At 32.2% G+C, this 20,441-nt stretch overlaps 1 protein-coding gene across 1 annotated transcript; it reads right to left on the bottom strand.

Annotated features, from left to right (window-relative positions):
• Positions 1 to 2,740: 2,740 nt before the first annotated feature.
• On the bottom strand, positions 2,741 to 5,068 carry LOC105785901 (amino acid permease 4). The gene is made up of 7 exons (XM_012612090.2): positions 4,921 to 5,068; positions 4,687 to 4,822; positions 4,359 to 4,592; positions 4,196 to 4,289; positions 3,865 to 4,079; positions 3,618 to 3,775; positions 2,741 to 3,544 (listed from the first exon to the last, which is right to left on the bottom strand). The coding sequence occupies exons 1-7, from the start codon at positions 4,966 to 4,968 to the stop codon at positions 2,891 to 2,893; spliced, it is 1,539 nt and encodes a 512-aa protein (XP_012467544.1). The 5' UTR covers positions 4,969 to 5,068; the 3' UTR covers positions 2,741 to 2,890.
• Positions 5,069 to 20,441: the final 15,373 nt, after the last annotated feature.

Genomic DNA, 20,441 nt, shown 5'->3' on the forward strand with positions numbered 1-20,441 from the left:
CATCCTGCAAAATTTCGTTAGACAAATACTGATGTAATTATGTTAACGCCTTTCGATCCTTACGCTTCTTCTCTTCATCCGTTAATGTCGAAGGCATCTTATCTATCCCTAGTAGGGCATCCTCCAGATCTATTTACGCAAGAACTGCTTGCATCTTAATCTGCCACCACGCAAATCTGGTGTTACGATCCAACAACGGAATTTCATACTTCAAAGATGCCATTACCATGATCGAGATGAACAACCCGGAAGCTCAGATACCAATTTGAAAAAAATAGAATGTTGGTAATGACAATATATCGCAAAGAAAAGAAAAAGAAAAATAAAGAATACACAAATTTTTACATGGAAACCCTTTCGGGAAAAAACTACGGACAAAGGAGAAGAAAATTCACTATGTCGAATTCGAATGATTACAAGAGGAGTAGACTATATCTATTTATAGGCTTGTAAAACCATATTCTAATAGGAGTGTAGTAAGATTGAAACACCTTATTCTAATCAATATCAAATAGATGGAGTTTAATAAGGTTTAAAACCCTTATTCTAAAATAAAATAAAAGAAGTGTAGTTCTATATGGATTTTACTTTTTTTTATTTTACCACCTGTATTTTATTTAAATAAAGATTTGAGTCACTTAATTCTAACCATATATATATAATATTTACTTGTGAAGACCTAAGAGATTAGAAGCTCATGGAAAGGATTCTTACTTTAGACATAATCTTTACCTTATACATGTTAAAAAACAGATTTCTTACCTTCAAAGTGAATTCTTAATGAATAGTTATATCATGTAATTACATATTGGATTTGGATCTTGTGTTAAAAATGTGCGGAGGAATTATGAATGGTTAGCAACAAGAAACGAAAAAAAATGAAAATGTTGTGAATGTGATGGGTAGGTTATTGAAATTTGTGCCAACCTATGCTCTCCTTTGCAGGAGCTCATAATAATAATAAAAGAGCCTGATGTTGCAGGGCATGCAATTGAAATTGCTTGTGCTGTCTTCAAGATGAGAAATGTTCTAAATCCACATACCTTGTCAAATTAAATGTATGATTGAGAGATAATATTTCTTTTTCGAAAGGGAACAATATTTATTAACCTATTAAAGCAAGGTTGGATATATAATATTCCTTTAGGCGTCATCCAATAATACATGTTTCAGCCAATCAAGAGGTTAATTGTGCTAAGGTATCGATACATTTGTTCCCTTTGAGAAATATATGCTTCAAGGAACATCATGCACTTATCAATCAAGGGGATAAAATAGAAGTATTTTTCATAAAATGAGATTAGGAATATCAAGATTTAAGATGCTTAGTTCATAAGCTAGCATAAGTCCATCTCTAAGGGTCCAGAGTTCCACTTTAACACTAGCTGTACTTGGGATATAATGGAAACTCCTTACAATCCAATTGCCATTGTGATCCCAAATAAGCATGCCTACTCCCGCCTTTCCCTGACTTCTCAAAAATGAGCCATCCATGTTAAGTTTAAACCATCCATTCAAAGGTGGCTTCTAAAAAATCGAGGCAAAATCAAGAAGGCCTCCCCGAATTTGTTCATTGTTAGGAACTTGTGCTTTGGGTAAATAATTTGTATACAAGCTATTTAGTTTGTAATTAAGTTTAAGGAGGAAAGTCTTAGTGGATAGATTAATCTTAGTTTGTGAGTGAGTTAAACTTAAATTAGGTCATGTATTATTGATTGATAATAAATTACTCTTTGAGCAATACCATGCAAATATAGGAAATTTGTAACAAAGACTTATATTTATATATATATATATATATGTATATATTATAGTGGACCTCATATCAATCAACTTAAAATCCACACGTTTGCAACTGAACTAGTGGCTTGATAGGAGGATACATAGTTTTAGTTGTTTTAATTAAAGATTATATAAAATTACAAAAAAATATCAACATAATAATATTAGTTATCCCTTAAAAGAAGTGTAGATAGATATACTTTTGAAAAATTTAAAACATACAAATTTAATAGAGTAATATAAAACCAATTAATTCGATTTTATTATGACTTTCAAAATTGGACCGAACTAGTTAGTTAATTGATTAGATTAATGATCGATTAAAGTATTAGTTCAAGATAAAAAGTTGGATTGATTGATCCACAAGCCAATACGAATTGATTGAATCGATTTTCTTTTTGCTATTTTTATTTTTAATGAATTATTAATAATTTTAATTTCAATAGATGATGGACAAATTCGAGCATCGACCCAACTCTGAAAAGAACCACAACATAAAATTGAAATAAAATAAACCGAATGGATTTATTGAAGGAATGAACATATTTCCATGGATTTTGGCTCATCCCTGACTGGATGGAAGTGCTTGGTTTGTCTTTATTCAAGGCAAGAAAGGCTCTAAACTCTAAACCCCAAGAGTGATGTGAAACCCACATCCATTCTAAAACTCGGTTTAATATTTAGCTACAAGTTTGATGATTGGTAATGTAAGGCCATGCACCCCACTGTGAGATAAAAACCAGATATAATACAGCTGATACAGAGGTAATAAAGAGGCTGCAGTTTTTTATTTGTATGTCTGTTTAATGATTCAATGAGGATTAATGATTAAAATTCAGTTAATAACTATATTAAATTAGATTATGTGACATTCTTTGATAGATTATTAACCGGACTTCACTCACTAAATCATTCTTAAAGTAAAAAAATTTCAACATTTCAAAGAGTAGAGAGGAGATAATTAAACTTGGAAAAATAGATACCTCTTATTCATTACAGAAATTGTATTTGATAGATTTGAGAACCGATAGAATCATAAACTTTGCGGCTCTTGCTCACAAGTGGCATTCAAATACATGCAATTTCTACCACCATCTTCATGTCTCTCTTAATAACTAGTTTTAAATGGCTTGTAAGTCTTGAGATCCAGCACAACTCCAGCTATGGAGCCAACTGCAGCAGCCACTGTGACAAAGAAACATGCCACACTTATTATTTGGAGAGCAAGCCACCTGCTTGTTCCTCGTCCAACCTTCTTATGAGATATATACATCTCAATTGGGAAATAAACAGTCAATGGCCAAAATCCCATTGCCCCAAGGAATCCAACAACATCATTGAAAAATGGCATCAGCATTGCTATAATAGTTGTAATTGCAACGAATATCGTCCTCCATACTAGGCGGAAGAGGTTGAGTTCATACACACCACCGAAAGGGGTTGGTATTTCATATTCTGCCGTCACGAAGTTGCAGTTTGGCCATTTTTGAGCACACCATTTCTCAACAAATGCAAACAAGGGCTGGCAAAATACTTGATATGCGCCGACAAGGTGGATGACAATCGCTAGATTAGCAATATCGAGCAGCCAGTAAGGGTTATAAAACCCGAACCCTGTCAAAAGATTTCCTGGAGAGAGATCACCAAAGGCTGCATATCCAAAGCAACCACAGAGTAAATAAAACACAGTTGTTACAGTGATGCTGAATAATGTAGCCTTCTTCATTGTCGTGTACTCTGCTGGAGGTGATTTTACCGTATCCTGCGGAAGCATTGGCCATGTTAAGTTACAGGCAACATTTCTACATCATGAAGTGCTAATTATACTCCAATACCTGAATTTCAATAAGGATTACAGAATAGGAATATGCAAAAGCAATAGCTCCCAGGGCTTGCAAAGTCCTCCATATCTTTTGCATACCGGTAACTGTTCCAGCATGTGTTACTGTACCTATGCTGATACCTAACAGGCTTCCGTCAAACCTCTCGTGTTCTGTAAAGAAGAATCCGAAACTCATTTATATTCAGATATCAAAAACGCTAAATGCACGGTACCAATAGATTACTATCCATGTTATGTACCTGCAACTTTGCCAATGCCAAGTCCAAGGCCAACCGAGGAATATGTAAATGACATAATAGCTGCAACTATGGAGAGCCACCCTATATGACTAAAGTTCGGTATCTGAGAAAAAATCACTTCTGCTATACCAAATGATATCATATACCCGTTGCTGGACATATGACATGGATCTTTTCCACCGCTCTTGTGGAAACAGTTCGATCTCTTGATTGCCCTAAACAAGCTCGGAAAAAGGGATTAAATTACGTAAGCTTGATTTTGGTGCTTTGAAACTAATGAAATTCCTAAAGCAGAATGGAGTAGTTGATGTACTTAGGCAAGATAACTCACATCATACTCACTGATGCAGCAATTGTATACCCAATTGCAACACCAAACAAGTTCAAGTATTGAATCCATCCACATAACTTGACCTTCCATCCTCCTGTAATAACAGGGTATATCAATAATATTGGCACGACTTTAGCAGATTTAGAAACACTAATTAAGTTACCTAAGTGTGCCTTGACAGCCTCCATGTAGGTATAGTTTCTTTGTCCAGTTACAAGGTCACCAGACCTATAACACTCTGCTAGAAGGTTGGAGGTGTAGAGATTGACAAAGGCGAAAAGTACGAGGACAGTCGGTCCTGCGACCCAACCAAGCTGTGCAATGGCCCATGCCAATGAAAGAACACCTGACCCAATGACCGCAGTTATAATGTGCGATGTTGCAGTCCAAAAAGTGCCTGCATCCACGTGTTAGTTTTCGTGTCAAGGACAAGAAAAAAAAAAAGGTTGTAAGCTTTGTAGAGTTGCATATCAACTATGTCATAGTGGTACCTGTTCTCTTCAAGCGGCCATCATCATCGAAGCACTTGGAATAGTCGGGTAGACTGTTCGTTGCGTTACTCTCATTCTGAGCTTTAGGCTGCACTTCTACTTGTAAGTAGTGCTTGATATCATGCCGTTCTTCGACCTAAAGCATAAAAGGACATCAATGTTAGAAACAAGTGAAGGACTACAAAAATAGAGAAGGAAGAGTATTCTATGAAGGAGGGGTGAGTCGCATATTACGACGCCATGGTGAATCCTGCTTGGCATAGTCCGACTCCTAGGCAACATGGCTGTAAGATCAATGGAAGATAGAAAATATGGTAGTGAAAGGGAAGTAAAGGGTTGGTAGTGAAAGCTAAGATGAAAATGATGGATGCTTCAGATTGTTTAATAAAGGGCATTTTATAGGAGAGGAAATACTGAAGAAAGTCGAACTGTTATGGATCCAATGATGCTGGTGAACACTACTAAATGTGTAACACGTTTGTCGCTCTGTTCATATAAAAAATCTCCTCAGTTTTGAACCCAAGTGCATGATAAATGGACAAAAAATGGCAAATTAAGTATGAATATTTATGCATAAGTAGAATCATACGCCTGACAAGACCTGCTATAACTAGATTTAGTTTGGGTAAAACTATTGTATTTTCCTTTTTCTCCCCTACGACTTTTAGATCATTGTCGAGACAGTGAAGGATAGAAAGTACAAGACTGCATAATTATGATACCGTAGTAGATAATGTACAAAGGCAATTTAGCTAGAAAATAAACATTTTGAGCCTTTGTAAGAGTGATTTGTTATACCGACCCATTATAATAAGAAATAGATGGCTCAGAAGGTTCAATGCATTCACAAGTAATAGTGTGCAACAAATCAAATTTCAAGTCATAGCTTTTAGCCTCCAACAGTTAAGAAAGGTTTATGAGAAATTAACGAAGTCATGTCTCAAAGACTGCCACATTGCTAAGAATGCACATTGTCTTACTTAGCTTTTCGACTAATGACAAGAAATTAGCCAATTCCCATTCTTCGTATAATTTTCGGTATTTCCTCAATTCTCGTTGTTTTTTTTACTATTTATTTATCTAGTATAGAAGAGCATTTTGAAGTGCTACCTCCGGTGATGCAATAACTCATTTTCCTTTCGCAGGTCTATCAGACCAAACTTCCAAGGTTTAGTCCCAGTAATTCGATGGAACCGATATTTCTAAATAACAAGGCGCGCAATCTAACTGTTATCCTGAATGCTTCGAGACTGTTGCTTTATACAGGGGCAAAGAGAGGAGCAGGTAAGAGTCCTATATCCCTTAAAATGAAAATTGCAATTAATATATAGTAGAATTATAATTTGGTCTTTAAAAATGTTAAAATTTTGATTTAATCCTTTTAAAAATCATAAAGGTAAAGCCAATACAATGATGAAATTATATTTTAACTAAATCTCTAAAAAGATTCGACTTCGCCCCTAACTTTATGCCACAATTAATATTGCTACGACTTGAATAATGTCATCACCTCCCTTACCCTCCCTCGTTTGGTATCAGAGGTGCCAGTGTAACGAATTTTTGGAGAAATAATATCGTAATATTTATTGTAAGTTTTTATCTTTGATTTACATTTCTGTTTGTTTCAAGATTATTTGTTTCAAAACCTATATCATTAATCTGTCTTCTTGTTGCCGTTGAGTCAAGGAATTGGGCGTGTAGGCGTTTGGTGAAAACGTTAGGATTCAATTTGGTCTTAGGTACCCGAGGCAAATAATATGGAGTAAATCGAGTGTCAGTTTAAAGATAAAACTTGTGATCATATTACACATATAGACTCTAGAAATGAAAATAACATTTCATCTACGAGTAAGGGTATTAATAGTCTTGTTGATATGACTTCTTTTTATTTTGGTAAATTATATAGTAAGGTCGATTACGTAGAAGAAAAAGTAAATAACATAGGCAATATAAAAGATTTAGACTTAAACCATGAGTCTAAAGAAATATTAACTAATATTAATAATAAATTAGATCAAGTTTTTAATAATAATATAGAGTCCGATGTAGATTTAGGTCCTTTATATTATGGTAATGGTCAAGATCATATTTTTGTTTTATCAGATGAAGAAAACACTTCATCGATGAGTCATCATCTATGATAAAAATTATAAAAACATAAAAAGCGTAAAAAGTTGATAAACAAAAGAATATGATTTCCAATCCTATAAAACACTTATAGAACATTGGAAAGATAAATTTACTACTACTAATGATCAGCTTGAAAGAGTTGAATATTTAAAACTAATAGAAGAACTTTATGAAAAACATAAAGATCTATTTTCCATGTTTAATTATCATTATATGTTAAAATATGATGATACAAGTAGTGGTTCGAGTAATTCTGAAAACACAGAATTATTCAAAAATCAATTTGGTGAAGAAAAAACTTCAACAGATCAGGAAATAAAAAATAGATTTTTATCTGATGAAGAAAACACTTCAACAGATCAGGATGAAGACATAAAAGTCTCAACCTATACTTCTGATGAAGAAACCACTTCATGTAAATGTTTTATTTGTGATGAAGAAACCACTTCATCTGAAGAAGAAAATATTGATATTTCAGAACCCATGGATACTGAAACAACAGATCCACGAAAAAGGAAAATAGAGTCGAGATAGTCAAACAAATGATTATCTAATAAATTGATAGAGATCAAAATACAAGCGATATTTTGATTAATAAATAAAAATTTAAATATTAATTACGAAAAGCAGAAGAAACATATAGTAAAGATTTAGTAGGTCTTAATGATTTATTAGGAAGGTTTACTTTAAAACCTAATACTAAATCATAGACATAAAAAGAAAAATATAATATACAAGTCAAAGGAAACTAGAAAATAAAAATTTTACGGTCATAACAAAAATCGATTTTCTAGAAGAAAAACTTCTAAAGAACTTAAAAATATTAAAATAAATCATATACTTAAAAATTTTTCTAACAAAAGAAAAAGAATTTATAGTCTTGAAAAACAAGAGTCAAAATTCAGTCATAAAAAGAAACAAATCCTTATAAATCAAAATTTGATAAAAATGAACATATATTTTTATTAGAAAATTCTAGAAACACTAGAATTAAAATTTGAAAACTATTATTCAACAAATGAAAATTGGGAAAAAGGATATAATCACGTTTTCAAATTTTCAACCCGAAAAATATTATACATATATTGAGGTTAGTTTTCAATTTAGAGAATATAACAAATATTCTTTACATACTCTATTGAACTTTGGAGCTACAACTTGTTGATTCTTGAGAAAAATGCTATTCCTATAGAAAATGGGAACCCATGAATAATCCTATTAGAGCAATTGGAATTGATGGTAACAAAACCATAATCAATATAAAGCTAAAAATATACCAATCTACATAAACAATGTCGATTTGTAATTCCAAAAATTCTATGTTTTCTGAAATGCATGGTGACATATTATTAGGAAATAATTTTATATATAATCACTTGCCTTTTCTATAGATAAAAATTGGGTAGTTTTATCATGAAAATTTTTCGATGGAAATACCACTTATAGAAAACCATAAGTTTGTGTGTGATAAAATTTTACACCACCAAGAAAGAACAAATTAAACAACTTGAAACAAATCATTGGTTGTTTAAAATCCTTGAAGATAATTTTAGTGAAGAACCATTAAAATTATGGAAAAGCAGATCCTCGTTCTTTGTGAAATAAAGTTGGTAAATCCTAATAAAATAATTAGGGTTAAACCTATGATCTATACTAAACAAGATATAGATGAATTTGATGTTCAAATAAATGAACTATTAGAAAAAGGATTAATAGAAAAACTAATAGTCCTCATTCTAGCCCGACTTTTATGGTAAGAAACCATCTTTGAAATTAAAGAGGAAAAGCTAGGTTAGTTATTAATTATGAGAGATTAAATCAAAACACTATTTTTGATGGATATTTTATACCTAGAAAAGAAGTTTTGATTAATCAGGCTAAACATGCTAAATACTTTAGTAAATTTGATTGTAAATCGGGATTACGGCAAATCATGCTAGCAGGTGAGTCAAAACCATTATTTACTTTCGATTGCTCGAATGGACATTATCAATGGAAAGTAATGCCGTTTGGATTATGTAATACCCACAAATATTTCAAAGATGGATGGATTCCATTTTTAATAAATATAAAAAATTTTGTGTATACTACTTCAAAATTAAAGAACATAAATCATTATACCACCTAATTTTGAAGTAGTATACACAAAATTTTTATATTTATTAAAATGGAATCCATCCATCTTTGAAATATTTGATCAATTACATAATCAAAACATTATTTTTCATTGATAAATCTTAACTTAAAATGATAACAAACTATTTTCAATGTTTCAATTTAAATCAATTTTAAAAATAAAAAATTTAAGATATTACACACCTCTGATACCAAATGAGGGAGGGGAAGGGAGGTAAGGGATTTGAGAGTATGAGCGGAAGGGAATATAGACTCTTATTCACAATAGATAAGTTTACAAAAGAGAGAAAAACTAAAAAGAAAAGTAAACTATATATTTTTCGATGCCTATACAATTGAACTTTCCTCTCTATTTATAGAGGAGATTAAAAATTCTATACAATTGTGTTTTGAATCCCGAACAGTGTTTCTGATTAGGATTCGGCCTCAAATGGATGTGGCTGCTTCCGCGTCGCATTTGTCTTTTTGTGACTTTAATTGCATGGCTCTGGTTGTTTCCACCTTGCATGCTTGTATTAATGACCGCTTCCATCACTTGCTTGTGTCATGGTTGCTTCCATCATTGCTTACATCATCATTGGTTTGATGACAGACTCCACGTTGCAGGACTTTGTTGTCTGCATCTGGATGTCTTTGATTAGCCTTCATGGTTGCTTCCATCATGGCTTACATCATCATGATTTCCACGTTTCCAATCTTTTTTGTTGGTATGTGGATTGTTCATCAGGTTGCCATCTTTGTTGACTTCAACCTTCTTGATCATTTTCCTGATGTATGACTTTTTGTCTTCATCTGGATGTTTTAACCATCATAATGAACTTTAGATATATCTTGATGGCAATTTTTCCATGCGCTTCTGATTTGTTGCAGAATATGAGGCGGGAAATCATTAATATCCATTTCTGCTATCTTTTTTAATAGTTGAATGGATTCTTCGTCTTTATCACCAATTCTAGAATAATATGCCATTATTCTTCTTCCATCAGTTCTGATGTAGTAGTTTCTTTCTTGAAGAAGATATCTGGCTTTAGCCATTAAATCAATTCCGATTTGGATTTGATAATAGCTTGGATCTTTTTGACACTTTTCAATTGTTTTTGCCAGGTGTTCTTTGTCTTCATTTAAAGCTGATAATTGAGGACTATCAAGCATAGTATGAATAAACCATATTTGGTATGGCTGAAAAAATTTTTCTTTTTCAGAAATACCTATAAAAGTACTAATTTGAATATAAAAATAGTAAAAGAAATCATCATCGTTTATGATGGTTTGTAAAAAGGATTTTACTATTGCTGGAAAATCTAATAGAAGATGAAAAGAGAAATTTTGTACTATTATTTCTCTAACAAAACCCCATTCAATATTGGTTATATCAAATGGTTCGTGATCCAATCTATATTTTATAGTTGGACAATTATTTCAATAAAATTTGTAAAACATAAGATTGTAGAAAATATTCAGAAAAGCTTTTTGGAATTGAATCATTGATTACGTATAATTCCATTAATTTTGTTGAATATTTCTAAAGTAATTTGTCTAGATTTGTTATATAAACAAATTACGAATACCTTATTCATAATAGGACCTGTTTTTCCTTTATGAATAAAATATTGGAAAATATCAAGAAGATTGTTTATCTCCTTAATATCAATGAATTCTAGCTGGAATTCATCCCATTCTCTATATAAAATAGATTTTAATAATAAATCTTCAGCTTCATTTTCTTTAGTTGTTTTTTCAACTAAGAAAGATGAAAATCTGGTAAGAGCTCTTCGGAAATTAGCTCTTTGTTGTGAAACATGGGTTTTCCATATTTCATTTATAAAATCATAAATTTCTGGTGATAAACCAGGATTATAAAAATCTTTAATTTTTGAAAGATCTTTTAATTCTTGAATTTGTTGTTGATTCAACAAATTCTCTGCTCCCTTAATGACTTCAGCATAACTTGTTTGTGATACTGAATTCGGATTTTGGGACCATTGTAATTGACTCACCGTGTTTGGGGTCAATGAAAAAGTATTTCCCATCGGTTGATTTACCATTGGGTAATTTAAAACATTTTATCCAAGTGGTTGGTTTACCATTGGATAAGACACATAATATCCTTGGTTAGGATAAAATGATGTTTGTTGTGCAGGTACAAATCCTTTTTTGGATGTTGATTCTGCTTTCCCTTTGATGGGTTTAGTTAGTATATAATTTCTACAAATACATTCGCAATCATAATTTAAATCCCAAACTCAAAATGCAGCACTCAAAGAAAATTTCATCTATATATATATATATATATATCTTAACCAACACCACAATTCACCTATGGTGGCCAAGGTTAATATGTAAGTTGATATGATTGAAGTGGTAGCATGCCAATTTTCCACTATGGGGAAGGACTTGCAGAAACTTCCATCCTAATCCTTTTAGTTGTCTTCCTCACTTCCAACAAAGAGATTGGTATTTTGATTTTGTACAAATTGAACTGACATAAACCTTCCCCAATACTTTAAGTGTGGAGTAGCCTTATTCTTTGCCTTCTCTAGCTCTCTGTTATTTTATTTTATTATATATCAGTCCCTTTGCTTTATCAAAAAATTAATCATATCAAAAGAAAAGAAGCATTTTTATCCTTGAAGCATCCCTTTCCTAACAATGCTTGCTGACACTCCCTCCACAATAAACAACATCCCCCCAAACATCTTTACTCTATTAGTTTTGCGTCTTCATGATATTTGAAAATATCCAGTGATATTGATGCTAACTTTGATGATATTTTGTTAGAACAAATATGTAGAAGATAAAAGGAGGATCTGTTTGGTTTTATGTAACATAGATAATTTCTGTTCTCATATATGAAAATGCTAAAGAAATTATGTTTGATTAAAATTTTTAAATATAAAAATATAAGAAAATTTTAAAAATAAAAAATATATATACACTAAAATAAATTTAAAATTTATTATAGGACATTAAAAATAAAGTTTAAAAAGGCATTGGAAAAATTTGAAGGAAGTTAATAAGTATAACAAAGATAAGGTGGTTAATATACATGATGATAGGAAATTAGAAAAGTGAAGTTGCTTTGGAGGTTGGTTTTTGTTTTGCGACTACTTGTCTTAGTTTTAGGATGGGATTTTCAATTAAATTTATGGTTTATTTGAATTTCTCATTTAATAAACACTTATGGGCTTAAAAGGAAAAAGAAACTCAAGAGATGCCAACTTATTTGGGTTCAACCCATTCTCTCCTTCTGCATAATTAATAATATTTTTAAAATAATATTAAAATATATTTTTATATTTTTAGTACCAATTGAATTAAAATATTGATACACATATTATATTTTAAAGAAAAATAACTTTTCATATTTTTAAGCTTTATATAAATTAGAAAATCATCTTCAATAAATCTAGACAACATTGTGTCCGATTCATTCTAGACATTAACTTTTAAATGGTTTTTTAATTTTTATTTTTATTTTGAAATTTATTTACTATTTTTATAAATTTTAATAATGTTTTATAAATTTATAAATTTTCTTTAAAAAATTTAAGTTTTGAAATGAATGAACATGGACAAACATTTGTCCGATTCATTCCAGATTTATGAAGAAAATGTAATAATTACCATGAGATAAAATAAGATCATATTTGGTGAATGAATTTAACACGAGAATAATTATATCTTATGAGAGTAACACTTACGATAAAGTCATTGAACAAACACTTATTGAATTGCTTTCGTAATGGTATATAATATAAGGAAGAAACTAAATCATGATACTTTAGTGGAATAACTTAATGATTAAATAATATTGTACTTAATAGGCGAAAACTTGGAACTTAATTACAAATTATTTAATCTCTAATTATATATGTCCAATCGGCCCCCCCGCTAGCTCGATATAACCCAAAACAAATTGCATGTAGAACAAATACTATGGAATGAATGAAAACGATGATTAAGAGAAATAGATCACATGTATCATTATCTGTAGTATATGTGTTTTCTCGCTGAGTACAAAAGATTACTTAAAATTTAAATTAATTTCTTTGAATTATTATTTAATTAATTACAATTAAATAGTTAAAGTTCAAATGATAATTAAATTAATTAGTAATTGTAAATTTATTAAATGAGGCAATTAAATATATTTCCTATAAAATTTTAATATGGTAAAGTTTTTATGACTTTAATGAAATTAGAATTAGGTTGGAAAAATAATTTAATTGAGAAAATTAATTAATTAATATTTTAGGAAATAGAAAATAGTTATTAAGTTGTATAAATTATAAGTGTTGATTAAAAACCGGATAACATATAAAATTGTACCCAATACATAAAATTATATTTTCTCAAAAACTCAAAGTTTTCTAATTCCCATAGAGAGATATTTACTTTGTCACTGAAAATTAATAAAAGTTTTCATTTTTTGTGTTCAGTTCGTTTTGTTTGAGCTCACACTCAAAGTAATTTAGGGTTCAAAGATAATAAAGAAGATCATTTGGTAGAAATGACCTAGACTGCCATGCATAAAGTACAGGTAATAATTTAGTTAGGATTTGTTACTATAAATACATTATTCTTTAAACTGATTTATCCAACAACCATCTCTAAATAATGGTGAGGTCAACATCTTGCAATTCAAGGTCTCCATCCATTTCATCAGAATGCAAAGAACCTACGTTTTCAGTATTATTTAATAACTTGCCTCTAAAAGATACCTTAGGGAACCCTACATCCTCCATAGCTTGCGCTATAAGCCCACCTCCCTCGCCATCACTGTCCTCCATAGCGATTTTTGCTATAGTAATTTTTTTATTTTTTATTATTAATTATGCAAACTATTAACATATTTTTAACCCTTTCATTTCCTTTGCAATGAAAGTTATGAATTCGTTGAATTTACTTTCCAGATTTGCGTTTAGTTGTAATTAGACGAATTTACTAATAATTATAGAAAGCAAAGACACAAAAGTTCGGTTACCAATTTAGAAACTTCTTATGTCTACAGGGCATTACCTAGAGAACAATCCACTACAAATCAATATGTACAATATGTGATTTCAGTCCAACTCACTCACCAATTTGTAACCTCACTTCTATACACAATTTAGATCACTCTCCCACTAAGTCTTTCCCCCTAACAATTTAGAACTTAGTTTTAAACTGATAAATAAAATAATTTACTTACAAAAAATATGTACTAAAAGTCAAATCCTCAATTAATAAGTTAAGTGGTCTCTTTCACATACATTAAACCTAAACAAGTCATCCTATAAATAAACACAATATGGCCTCAAAGTGGCCTTAAAATATGTCTTCAATAAAAAGTATATTTGGCAGAGATCTTTTTATCATTGAACTCTTTGAAAATCAAATCTCCTACTTATGAGAAATTTGATCACATTGAAAGTTTTGATTCAATCCTTACTAGGCTTGATTTTTGCACAACATGTCTTCAGTAATAAGATGACAAAAACCCTGAAAGATAAACAATCAAATACTTAAACAATTTTGGTCACAATATACCAACCAAATAAGATAAATCACAATAATATGTCAGATACTCCTTAAGTTGCATTTGACATTATATTTGACTCTTACGATTAGCACTAATGTGGAGTTATGCCACACATTTTAGACTAAAAAGTGTGTAACGTCGCAACGATGAACTGTTCTTTGTCCCAACGAGCAGTCAACGTCACGATGAAAAGAAAGCACTCATCTTCACGATGTGATCCTTTTTCGTCCCGATGAGTAATTCCACGTCACAATGTGGCGACGTGCAGTTCAATTAGCACTAATGTGGAGTTATGCCTCGCATTTTAGACTAAAAAGTGTGTAACGTCGCAACGAGGAAGTGTTCTTTGTCCCAACGAGCAGTCGACATCACGACAAAAAGAAAGCACTCATCTTCACGATGTGATCCTTTTCCGTCCCGATGACGCAATTCCACCTCACGATGTGGCGACGTACAGTTCAAGTTTTTCGACTTTTATTCTCCCAGTTAAACTCAGTTTCTAATTTCCTACTTAAAATCTGTTTCTAGTTACTCTAGGTTTTACACAACATAAATAATTAGATTAGGAGCATTCTGTTTTTTGTTTTGAAGGGTTTTTCTTGTGGAGTTTCGGGTTATTCTTTAATTCTCTTCATCTTTTGTACTCTCCTTTATTATTGATGCGTCTGCGAAACTAACTAAAAATTTGACTAAGGCAAGTGCACCTATCAATTAATAGTATAGCAACAATGAGCAAAGATATCATTCTCCTGAAGACTAAAAGTACTAGTAATTACTGTCTTTTTATTATTTAACCGATAAATTTGAGTGATTGATTAAAACTAAAATTAACTAAATTAATTAACTATGAACGCGACAAAAAACATATCAAGAAAATAAACTATTAACAATTAAGAAGCGAAACAATACCCAGGAAAGAATTCACCTAGATTTCATTTGTCACTATCAATCTAAATTACACAATTTATTTACTTAGTATCTTGATCCGTAGAAATCCTAAATTATGCTAATATCTCTTTCGAAAGTAAGAGCAATTGACTCTAGGTTGATTAATTGAAATTTCTTTCTAATTAAAACTCCTATTATTGCATTAACTCGATCTATGGATTCCCCTATTACATTTGACTCAAATTCAATAGATTTATGTCATCCTATTTCTAGATTGTATGCAACTCCACTCAATTACACAAGATCTAATCTTAAACAGAATCTATTCCTCCTCTGATTTAAGCACATCAAACATGGATCAATAATCTAGAAATATCAAACCAAGAATTAAGCACACATAATTGAGAACAAGATCTAAGTATTTATTGCATAAAATAAAAATCAAAAGACAGAATTTATCATAGGGTTAATCTCCCTTAGGTATTTAGAAAATTAATTCATACATGAAAATAAAAACATCCAAGACACAGTATAACTGATAGAAATAAAGAAGCTCATGATAACCTCCTAAGAAATCAACTGGGAGTCTTAGATTTTGACGAAAATCTGTTTCAAAATCGACTTCAATAGTGTTTTTCGAGTTGTTTTCTTGAATATTCTATGACGGCTTGCTCCTATCTTCTTATTTTTGTCATATATATGTCTTAGAATACTCTAAAAACCTAAAAATCACATTTTACCATAGTTCAGCGTGTCAATTCGTAAAATCGTGTGGGTTACAGGACCATATGGAAGGAGTTAGCTTGTGTGGCTCTTATACGTTGCTCCGATTTTCTGGTTTTCGCTCCTTCTGCTCCCAAATGCTCTCCTAAGTATAAAAACATAAAATTAAAGGACTAGGAGCAAAAAATTCACCATTAACATCGAATAATCATTATAACACCCCATACTCGACCTAAACGTTAAGACCAAGTCTGAAGGCTACATCAAAATGTTTAAGGGAAAAACCAACATTTAAGTATTTAATTATTTTTCATACCAAAAGCATTTCAACAGTTAAATCAACATGGAATTTGAATTTACAAACTGTAGTACGAAATAAAACATACAAGAGTTCAAATTTGAACAAACAGAAAAATATCTAGAAAAAAGAGATGACCAAGCTCTCAACATGTCAAGCCTCTTAAGTTTGTGGATTTCCTGCAATTCAGTCAACAAAAAGTGTGAGCTTATAAATCAATGTGTGTAGCCTATATATAGGCAAAACAATAATATAGATATAAAAGTAGTTGTCTAAATTCAGTGTCAAGCCTCTTAAGTCTATAGATTTCCTGCAATTCAGTCAACAAAAAGTGTGAGCTTATAACTCAATGTGTGTAGCCGATATATAGGCAAAACAAAAATATAGATATAACAGTAGTTGCCCAAATTCAGATACGAAATCAGAAACAGATGATACTTAGTGTTATCATAATAGTTCAGATAAGATGTAGAACAGATCAAACATATGCAGAACAGATCAAGATCAGATGTAGTTTCCTACCCCCATTCGCTATACACCATCTCCGGCCACCCTAACACACCATATAGGGTATCAGGTACCCATCTAGCTCTACACACTAATTAGTGTCGGCATGACATATTTTAGAGTGATTACAAACTAGCTGCCACATCAATATGAGATAAATCGCTATAATCAGATACAGAATTGTGGCTTAGCCACTTAATTTGGTAGATCATTAAACTGTCAGCATTTCCTTCTTTATACCATTCCCACCCAATGCAGATGCAGGTTATAGATATCAAATATCAAGTATGTTCATACAGTTATTCAATTACAATTCATAATCAAATAATACAAGTCATTATCATTTAACAGTTAACATATCAATTATACGTACAGATAATCGATTATTCAGCCTCAGAGTATTGGATATCAAGTTATATAATCTAATTCAGATCATATGGACCCTATGGAAAGCCTATGTTCGATTTGAACAACGCTTATGGTCCTAGGAAAAATTTTAATATTTGAGCCCACACGCCCATATAGATTCACACAACTTGGGTGTTTGGCCCGTGTGGTCCACACGGCCATCTGGCTCAAAAAAATGAGTTACACAATTTCGCATGCAGCCAGGCTCAAGCCCGTGTAACTCAAAACCCCTCACATGGTCTAGACACAAATCTGTGTCCCTGACCTATGTAATCCTTAATCCAAAATAATGAGTTACATGGCCTAGATATATGCTCGTATCCCTAGCTCGTATGATTCAAAATAAAAATAGTGAGTTACACAACCTGGACACACGCTCGCGTCCTTAGCCCATGTACCTTTAATTCATAAATAGTGAGTTACACGATCTGTCACATGGCCTACCACGTGGCTATATAGCGTCGACAACCATGTTTTCTAACATTTAAAAATCGTAAAAAAGTGGGTTTTTGGTACACACCTGGTACGATTTCGACGAAGAAGCAATGACGCAACGAACAACTTAAAATTTTCAATTAAACTTGATAGCACCCTATGGAAGCAAGTAAAAATGAAAAAGAGAAAAAAAATAAAAGAAAGAAAGAAGAAAAGGAAAATGTGAAGGGACGGAAAAGAAAGAGGAAAAAAATGTTAAAAAGAACTTTTTAAACAATGCAAAGTACAAAAAAAAACTAACATGCTTTTACAAGTAGCATAAAAATATTTCCTTAACGCATGTATAAAGATTCGAACACAAGACCAAAAAGTATACTGAAGCTTAACCATCAAACCAGTAGACTCATTCTTGACACAAATTAATGCAAAAATAAACTTAAGTCGAGAATCCAAGGATAAGGGTTAAACCAAAATAACAGAAAATTTTCAAGAGGGAAGACTCGAACCCCCAATCTCAAACATAGAAGCAGAACACTTACCCAGAGATGCAAAGACTTAATTATTGGCAGGCTTTAACAAACAAAACATTAAATTTTTGGGGCGTTATAACTTTCTCCCCCTAAAAAAAAATTTCGGCCTCAAAATTTACTTGACTCAAATAAGTGAGGGTATTATTTACAAATCGAATCCTCAAGTTCTCAAGTGGCTTCTTCAGTGCCATGATTCCGTCACAGAACCTTAACTTGAGGAATGATCTTCTTCCTTAAGACTTTTTCATCTCGTTCCAGAATCTGAACAGGTTCCTCATCAAATGTCAAATCATGTCTCACCTTAATCTCCTCAATAGAACATGAGAGGGGTCCAACCGGTATCGTTTCAGTATAGATACATGGAACACATCATGAATCTGATCTAATTCAGGAGGTAACTTTAACTGATAAGCCACAAGTTCGATACATTTTAAAATACGATAAGGCTCGATGAACCTCGGGCTTAATTTGTTGTTACGACGAAACGAAGAACCTTTTTCCATGGAAAAACTTTAAGGAATACTTGATCACCTATAGAATACTCAATATCACATTGTTTTAAGTCTGCATACATTTTCTATCGATCAGAAGCTACCTTAATACGGTCTTGAATCATTCTAATAGTATTCCCAGTCTCTGAAACCAACTTAGGGCCCAAAACTCGACATTCACCTAACTCAGTCCAACACAGAGGGGTATAACACTTACGACTATACAGAGCCTCGTAAGGTGCCATTTGAATGCTAGATTAGAAGATGTTATTATATGCGAACTTAGCCAACAACAAATAATCCTCTCAACTACCCCAGAAGTCGATTACACAACTTCGTAACATATACTTTAAAATCTGAATGACTCGCTTAGACTGTCCACCGGTTGAGGATGATACGCTGTACTAAAATCTAATTGAGTGCCCAAGGCCTCGTGAAGCTTCTTCCAAAATTGAGAAGTAAAACGTTAGTTTTTGTCAGAGATGATTGAAACTGGCATTCCGTACTATCTTATGCTTTTAGAGACATAGAACTTAGCCAATTTCTGAATCAAATGGTCCGTCCTGACCGAAAGAAAATGAGCAGACTTAGTCAAATGATCAACGATGACCCAAACTGAATCCTTCTTAGTAGGTGTCAAAGTAGTCCACTAACAAAGTCCATAGTCACATGCTTCTACTTCTAAAGGGGAATTTTAACTAGTTGTAGCAGATGTGAATGTAGTTGATGCTCCACCTTAACCTTTTAACACGTTAGACAATTAGTAACAAAAAATAGTTACCTCCCATTTCAAACTAGGCCACCAGTAAAGCTCACGAAGATCTTTGTACATCTTATTCCTACCAGGATGCATAGCATAATGACTACTATGCGCTTCTTGCAGAATTGACTGCATCAACTCAACATCATTAGATACACAGATCTGACCCCTAAAACACAGAATCTCATCATTATTTAGTCCAAAATCAAAAGTCTTACCACCCTCAATTTGACGAAAATGAGAAAACAGAGACTCGTTACTAACTTTAGCTCTAATTTGATCAATCGAATTCGACTTAACTTGCAACTCAGCCAGAAGACTACCATCGTCAAACAAACTCAAACGAGCAAAGATCTCTCTCAGATCAGTCATCGCTTTACAATTAAGAGTATCTGCCGCAACATTAGTCTTACCGGAATGATACTCTATCGTGTAATCATAATCCTTAAGCAACTCAACCCATCTACACTATCTATTGTTCAAATCCTTCTAAGTTAGCAGATATTTGAGACTCATATGATCGGTGTAAATGATATACCTCTCACTATACAGATAGTGCCTCCAGATTTTCAGAGCGAAGATAACTACAACAAACTCAAGGTTATATGTAGGATAGTTGCCCTCGTGTGACTTAAGCTGTCGAAATGCATAAGCCACTACCTTACCATCCTGCATCAGAACGTACCCCAACCCGACGTGTGAAGCATCGCTATAAATAACAAACTTTCTACCACCTTCAGGTTGTACCAGAACAGCTGCCTATATTAGAACAGACTTAAGCTTTTCAAAGCTCATCTGTTGCTCATCGACCCACACAAACGGAGCATTCTTACGCAACAACTAATTCAGAGGAGCTGCGATAAGAGAGAACCCTTCGACAAACCTCTGGTAATAACCTGCCAACCTAAGGAAACTATGGGTCTCAGAC

Source organism: Gossypium raimondii, chromosome 1, assembly GCF_025698545.1.
Source record: "Gossypium raimondii isolate GPD5lz chromosome 1, ASM2569854v1, whole genome shotgun sequence".
NCBI lineage: Eukaryota > Viridiplantae > Streptophyta > Magnoliopsida > Malvales > Malvaceae > Gossypium > Gossypium raimondii.